The sequence below is a fragment of the Rattus norvegicus genome, chromosome 3, assembly GCF_021556685.1.
Source record: "Rattus norvegicus strain SHRSP/BbbUtx chromosome 3, alternate assembly SHRSP_T2T, whole genome shotgun sequence".
Taxonomy (NCBI): Eukaryota; Metazoa; Chordata; class Mammalia; order Rodentia; family Muridae; genus Rattus; species Rattus norvegicus.
Window position 1 is genome coordinate 123,043,831 of NC_141536.1, and position 8,003 is coordinate 123,051,833.

General features: G+C 40.1%; 1 protein-coding gene across 51 annotated transcripts in view; it reads left to right on the top strand.

Annotated features, from left to right (window-relative positions):
* The window catches only part of Plcb4 (phospholipase C, beta 4), a 359,160-nt gene extending 354,287 nt beyond the window's left edge, over positions 1 to 4,873 (top strand). For 41 of the 51 annotated variants that reach the window (XM_087648851.1, XM_087648887.1, XM_087648845.1 and 38 more), the window contains 2 exons: positions 1,192 to 1,228; positions 3,177 to 4,745. In XM_087648851.1, coding sequence (XP_087504977.1) covers positions 1,192 to 1,228; positions 3,177 to 3,265 — 126 coding nt within the window. In that variant the 3' untranslated portion in view covers positions 3,266 to 4,745. 51 annotated transcript variants of the gene reach the window in all.
* The last annotated feature ends 3,130 nt before the right edge of the window (positions 4,874 to 8,003 follow it).

Below are 8,003 nucleotides of genomic sequence, written 5' to 3' on the forward strand. Positions count from 1 at the left end.
ACAGAAACTTAAGAAAGCACCCATACATGAAAAATATTCAGAGGTAAAAAGTAATGATAGTCAAGGAAAAGCCATTCAGACAGAAACTTCCGGCAAATGTAGAATTGGGGATTGAATTTCTACATTAAGCTTCAGTTTGAGAATACAGTATCACTTGCCTCATAGCAAGTCAAACACTAGGTTTTTTCAGTGTATGCTTTTTACATGAAGGGCAAGAAGCACTGGACCCTCAGTCCCTCTGTCTGCTACAACACTCTCCTAGGCCCAGGTCAGAGATGCGGAGAATCCCCTTGTGTCCTCATAAACACAAAGGCTAGAGCCATGTATCAGAACTCCATTCAAAGCCAAGTACACATTCCTTTAGCAAAACAAGTCACCATATTCAAACATCCACAGACTTCTAAAGCAATCTTCCAACCCATTACATTGAGCCCCAGGTTTCTTCCTTCTCTGTAAACCAAAGATACTTTAATTTAAACATCCATATAATATTGCCGTTTATGATTTCTTACTTTTTTCCTATTGTAGTCCTCCTGGCCATGCCCTATCAACCCCAAAATAAAGCCTGGTGGATCTGTGTAACTAACCAGACGACTGTCAAAGACACTGGGAGAGACAGCTAATGGGCTCACACACCTGGGTCTTGATTCTGGATCTTGTCCTTTGTAAAGCACTTTCTAGCCTGTCTCCTTTTATCAGCCAGTTGTTCACCTAGACTTCCAAGGGCCAGGGCATATATGTATACATATTGTAATCTCGTGACTTAGTTTTTCTCATAGTCCTCCAACCACCCAGTGTTTCATCTGTCTTGACACGTACCATTTCAGACATTTAATGATTCCATTACTGTCACATTTAAGTCTTAGAAATTAGTATCTGTCATCAACCCTATCATTCAACAGAGTGAGGGAAAGGGCTCAGCCAAAGCTAAGGTTGCCTACCCACTCACAGGAGAGAGGCACACATTGTGCTAAGAGGCATTGGTTGTTTGTTTTGTTATTCCTTTTTCCTTTGTTGAGCTCAGCTTGGGGAAAGTTGTTGCCAGTGGGTGTGTACATGTTTTACTCTTAGCCTTTTTGCTTTTCTGTATATGGTTTTGCATTCATTTCTCAAAATCACTTCAGTATTCATTTATTTTCTTTGTTTTCTATATATGACTCAATTTTGACATTACTATTTTTGTACAAACAGCTTTTGAAATCCTGTCATGCAGTGTCCCAAACACAAGGTAGGACTGAAATTTTGATGATAAGCAAGACCTTGCTTTCCTTCCTGGCTATATCAGTATTCTTGGTTTGATTTGCGTTTATGACTCCCATCTGGTCATAGCTAATTTATATCTTAAGGGTTTAGACTTAAAACCCTGGCTATTTCATGCTTGAATTCCTCATACTACTTAATCTGAAATGCTGTCACATTTGCTCATGGTAGTGTTTTAGCCAGCATTTCCAATTACAAACCCAAGAATTGGGTTGTTGCCCCGAAGACAACCCAGACTAAGAACATTATTTTTACATAATGTCTGTTGGTGCTTTTCAATGACGTACTGTTGTGGTCTATGTGCAGAAATGTTTTAATACAGTGGTTTGTGCCATGTTCTCTGTTAAGTCTGCCTATGGCTATTCACCCTTATAAGGTGACTATATAATAGACTATTGGAAACAGAAACAAAATGATTCTGAGAAAGATGTCTGTTGTAATAGCCAGACTTCTGCTAAGTGATCCCAAGCAATAGAAATGGATGGTCACTCTGCTCATATAACAATTTAGCTCTCAGGATAATCTTTTAATGGCATTTAATTATGCATTTTATACTTTGTTCAATAGACTCCTTAAGTGCAAAGGGGCCAAAATGTAGGGAATCCTTTATTACTGTTTACTGGACACCAAGTCATTTAATTTCCAGCGCTGAAAATGTCTCACTGTCATCTCTTATGGATACCGTTTGTGTCATTATTTCATGTTTGTATATTTTCTTCATTTCTTCATTTTTCTTGTGAGTATTACTGTATGTCAGGCATTGAAAATTATATGGGTAGAGGGACTCATTAGCCCCAAATTGACATGGATCTAAAATTCTACCCTCACTAAAATGAAACTGAGAGCCATAATGTTGAAATAGTAATAACAGCACTGCATTGTCTGTAGTATCAGTTGATTTTTGCTTTGGGACTTCATTTGGGAGATTTAAGTACTTCTAGTATGATCTAGAACTGGCCAGCCCCTTCCTCTGACCTTCCATTTAGCTAGAATATCAAAGCAGACATGAACCATAACACCACAGCACTTCAGAATCTTCCTTTCAAAATATACATCCTGCTTCCATTCTTACCCATCCTTTGTCTCAGTGGGATATATCACTGCAGAAAGGGGTAGGGTTCCTTCACCTTCCAAAGGTGCAAGCATGTGGGTGGGGCATCTAGGCTTTGGTTGGAAAGTCAAAGTTGAAATGAACCACTTGACTGGTTTCCCCAGAACCCTAGAACCTGCTTCTCTAGCCCTCTCAAATGAGCTTGTTGCTTTAGTGACTGTCTTAATTCATGATATTAAATTCATCCTGGCTTACATCCTGCCAGTTCATAAGAAGTAAGTTACTTCAGAGAAACAAGAGGCCAGAGTTTGGAGAGTAACATTTCTGGCCTCCTGCCTGCTCCTGTAGTGTTCTGTTTGTAGAACTCTAGGCAAAGCTCTGTAACACGCATGCTCCTACCTTGCCTATCCCCACTGATAGACTCTGAAGTAAATACTTTTAATTAAACTTCAGGCTGCTTGAAAAATTTGTTGTATGTAAGCAATGCTATTCCGAGAGTGATAGAATTATCCAAAGTCGCAAACCATGACACTAAATCAACAGTTTGATTTGACATCATCCCAGTATCTAGCTCAAGTTCTTTTCATGTGGTTTTCCCAGAAATCTGTAAATCAGATTTCCTCAGATTTTTATGTACCATTAAAGTTACTTGGAAGATCCCATTGAAATAAAGATTCAGATTTTGTGGGTCTTAAGCAAACTCCGAGATTCTGCATTTCTGAAAATAACCCCTAGTGGTTCTGAGGCTGTCAGTCCACTTGCCATTTATGTAATAAGGAGAGGTTCAGCAGGAAGAGAGGATAGAGCCAGTGGGTACCTCCAGAAGGGAATTTCCATGTGTAAGGCTGTGTTTCTGGTGTTGTAGGCGAAGGAGATGCAGCAGATGGTGAAATTGGAAGCCGAGATGGACCGCAGACCAGCAACAGTAGTATGAAACTCCAGAATGCAAACTGAAGCTGGAAGACCATAGAACACCAGAAGATCACGCCCAGCTTCAGAGGACAGACTCCATGGACAAAAGCTGTTTTCTTTTGTGTTTCTTTTATGTGTAGACACGGTGTAACCTGAAACCACATGGACTGGGGATGACCAAATGTTCTTCTACTTAACAATTTGACTATTGAATTTCTTTGGCCAACCAAAAGTAGCTATGTACACACACACACACACACACACACACACACACACACACACACACAGAAATCCCCTATTCCTGACAGGCAGAGTTGAACCATAATCCACAACTTAAACATGTTGGCTAGGGGACAGCATCACAAGCCAGTGGGCTTGGTGATAACAACTCTGCTTTGTGGTGCATTAGGACATGTTCGAGCTGCTGCTGCAAAAGCAAATTAGTGCATTAGTAACTTAATAGCAAGCGCATGCACTAGAAGAAACAACTCCGTCTACAGTTCATTAGCAGAAGTGGTGGTCTGCTATACAAATCACTTTGCAGAACTTTCTACACCTAAGTTACCTCATGAGTAAGTGCCATGTCTTTACCATGCCATAAGATGCTAACTTCCTGTAAATGTTGCAGAATTTGTTAGGACAATAGAGACACACAAAACGGTGTACCTGTGCCAAGCTCATCAGTGCGCCAAGGGGGACTCAGCAGGCTCGTTTCGGACAGTTTACAGCTGACTCTGCTTTGTAGGAAGTGCTTCTGCAGATGCCTCATGCTGCAATTCACTACACACTATCAGGAGGGTGGAGTGGCTATTGGCAAATGTTTGTAAATGTGACCATGTACAAAGTATTTATACTCCTTAATTCTCATGGTTATAGCGCAAAGTCATCTAAACATTACCACACGACAAGACTAGTAAACAGGAATCATAGATGTTTTGCATGATGCACAAGCACCAATTATGACTAACCCATTGAGACACAGTTAACCTAACACCAAATAAATACCGGTTAAGTCAATGTATGGCACAGAATATTATTTGACTATCAAGACTTTTAGCATAATGAAAAAAGTCTATATATATGTGTATATGAATTATGTGGGCATTCTTGATACTTCTAGTTTGAAAAAATACATTAATTTAATTTTACACAAAAATATTTATGCAGATTTTCAGACTTTCATATCAGGAAATAACCTTTTTATGTCTGTTAAATATCCAAACGATTTGCTACCGTGTTCATCTGCATGGTCTTCTCACCTGCTGTAGTTGCCTTGCAGGTGGTGCATAAAGTGGACGGGTGGGATGAGTCCTGCTGCCCCAACCCAGAGGAGCGTGCGGAGACCCGGTAGCCTAGGAGTCAGATTCCTGATTTTAGGATGCAAAACGCCAACTTAATTGTTGTATATGGTTGTACAAATAGATTCTGTGTGTTCCTCTGAGGAGGGCAGAGAAGAGTATGATACCATGAAGGCTGAAATTCAACGTACAACTTCTCTAATAAAAAAAAAAAAAAGAAAACACATGTGACATCTACCGGAGTATTTGCTTCCCCGATGCTTTCTAGAAAAACCTTTGCCTCTTTATATATGATCTCTTCATTTCTCTTCATTATTTTCAAAAAAATAAAGAGCTTTATTTCATATCCCCATTATGGTCTCCTCCCCCGAACTGACACAAAGCACACAGATTCTACATACAGAAGTCATGAGCTCTCTTTTTCTTATGGCTATGAGTTGAATAGCTCCGTACTCTGTCAAATTCCTGGTTTTCTTCTTTGTGAAACAGTGGAATCTGACTGCATATTTTCAGCACCCAACATCCCATTTAATAAAATCATTAGAATCGCCAGTTTAAAAAAAAAACTTAGCTTTTCTTCCTCAAAGGCAGTGGCTCCTGCCAGGCTGCTGTCATTCTGTCATCTGCCCTGAAGCCACCACTCACCACTGCTTTTCAGAAGGCTCCAACTTTCCCATCGTTGTGGTCATGCGATCTCTGGGTCTCCCTCCTTCTATACCATGGTAAGTGTTTATAGTTTGCAATTTTAGATCCTGAAACAGTTTTTAATTTATCCCAGATTACTTTTAAGTATCTGAAACATATTTACCCATAAATGATCTACTGGAACAACATTAAAGTCAACACAACTGAAATGACAGCAAAATTATGACTTTTGCTGTGAGCTAGAGAGGTGGATCTGCATCTAAAAGTGCTTGCTGTGTTTACAGGTGACAAGGGTTTGAATCCCAACACCCATGTCCAGGTGGCCTATGACCAGCTGTCAATCCAGCCCCAGAGGATCTGACCCCCACTTACCTCTGTACACACCCACATACATGTGGCAGACACTCACACAGGCACACATTTTTTATGTTTATATTGTGCCCAAATTCCATAATTATTAAAGAAAAAAAGCCCTTGACTCTTAAAATGACCCATTCTCTTCTAGCATTAAGAACACTGCTGTGTTTCAGGACATGTTGTTCTAGTGCCCAGTCCCCACTCAAAGCACTCTGCCCTCTAGAGGCTCCTATGACCTCCTTCTTTACTTGGTATCTGGCTACAAAGGAACCACCTGGTCTTCTGCAAGGTGGGAGGAGTTTCTGGTCTCCCCGTTGTCCAGACAGTCCTAAATGCTCTGCTCTGAAGCTCTGTAAAGTAAGCCTTTCTACCTAGTTGTTCAAGACCACTGTTGCTGTTCTCATCATGCCTGTTCATTTCAGCATTTTTCTGGTATGTACAGATGTGCTGGATCGTGACTGGGCCACCTTGGAGTCATCCATCATGACACCACTGTTGTCTAGGTGTCTCATATAGAAGCATGTTGTTCTAATCCAGTGGAGCCCCACAAATATAGGGTCCTTGATGTCTTCTGGAGCCAAATCCTAAGAAATGCAAAGCGAACCTGGCTATACTAAGCCACAAAACTTACCTGGGTTTATGCTGGCGCCTTGCTTCTGTATATAAGAATTTTATTTTTTAATTTAGAACTCTGAAAACCTCATTTGATTTCTTTTTAGACCAGGTGCCTTTTTGGTAAAATTCTCGTGGTTGTAGATGTATGAATGTATGTCTGTGTCCTCTGTTGCGTTCCATTGACCCATGTGTCTGTTTTTGTTCAAGTACCACACTTTTCATGTTACTGTGGTTCTGCAGTATAATTTTTTCTTTATTTTTTATTGGATATTTTTTATTTACATTTCAAATGTTATCCCCTTTTCTGGTTTCCCCTCTGAAAATCCCCCTTCCCCTCCCCCGCTTCTATGAATGTGCTCCCCCACCCACTCACCAACTCTCTCCCACCTCCCCGTCTTGGCATTCCCCTACATTGGGGAAACGAGTCTTCACAGGACCTCTCCAAGGGCCTCTCCTCCCACTGATGCCCAACAAGACCATCCTCTGCCACATATGCCACTGGAGCCATGAGTCCATCCCTCCATGCTCTTTGGTTGGTGGTTTAGTCCCTGGGAACTTTGGGTTGTCCGGTTGGTTGATATTGTTGTTCTTCCTGTGGGGTTGCAAGCCCCTTCAGCTCTTTCAATCCTTTCTCTAAATTTAAAAACAGAAACTATGATAGGACTTAAATTGTCTTTTTGGTTTTTTTGTTTGTTTTATTTTGTTTTGTTGTTGTTGTTGTTTTTGCTCAGGATTTAATCGATTGTCTACATGTGTTTGTGTGTGTGTGTGTGTGTGTGTGTGTGAGAGAGAGAGAGAGAGAGAGAGAGAGAGAGAGAGAGAGAGAGAGAGAGAGGTTGTTGTAGTTTCCATATGAGTTTAAGGTCTATTTTAAGGTCATCAAAATATTAGTGTAGACCACATTGAATCTGCAAGTGACTTTTGGCAAGATAACCATTTCTCTGTATTTATTGTGCCAAAACCTTATTAGCACGATAGGTTTACTTTCTAGTATCTTCTTTAACTTCTTCAGTGTCTTAAAGTTTCCATTGCAGAATTCTTTCACTTCGTTGGCTGAGTTTATTCCTAGGTTATTCTTTTAGGCTATTGTGAATGACTTTTTTTCTAGTTTCTTTCTCAACATATTTCCTACTGGTATATAGGAAAGTATGGGTGTGTCTTGAGTTTGTGTTTTGCCACTTCACTAAAGTGTACCTCAGCTCAGTTTCCTTTGGAGTAGCGCCTAGGTTCTTATCTTTATCCTTCCTCAGAGGACACTCTTGATAAACTGGAATATTGACACAGTGTTATACTTCATCTCAGAGTAGGTTAATCCCTTTTGGAGAGAAGAACAACATTATAGGAAAGAAATTTGCTAAGCGACAGGAACATAAGGAATGATCACAGGTCTCCAGGGGACATATTTATAGATCTCACAGAATAAAAATATTCTGCCAGTCAAATGACATATCATCCAATGATCATTAACACATTTATTAACTTAAGGGATGGTAAAAATATTAAGAATATGTGCATGTGAGGATTTGTGAGACATAGTATTTCAAATGTTTTATACACAATCTTCAAGCCCCAAGCCTTAAAGGAGGCGGAGGAATTTCAAATACAAGGCACAAGAGCGTCCTTCAGAAAACTACAGAACTGTCTGCATCTGAGTCTGACATTCAGCAATGAGCTTCCTAGAAAGTAATTCAAAACAAATAAATCTATAATTTATCACTTGTTGAGAGATCTGTTTTCCCTTAGTTGCTTCAGTCAATCACGTTATGCTTGTGAAATGTCTCATACTCCTTGTGAGGAGAGCCTCAATCTTTCCTCCTCAACACTGTTTCCTCCTTAGAGATGTCAAGCTTTAGACAGACATTGTT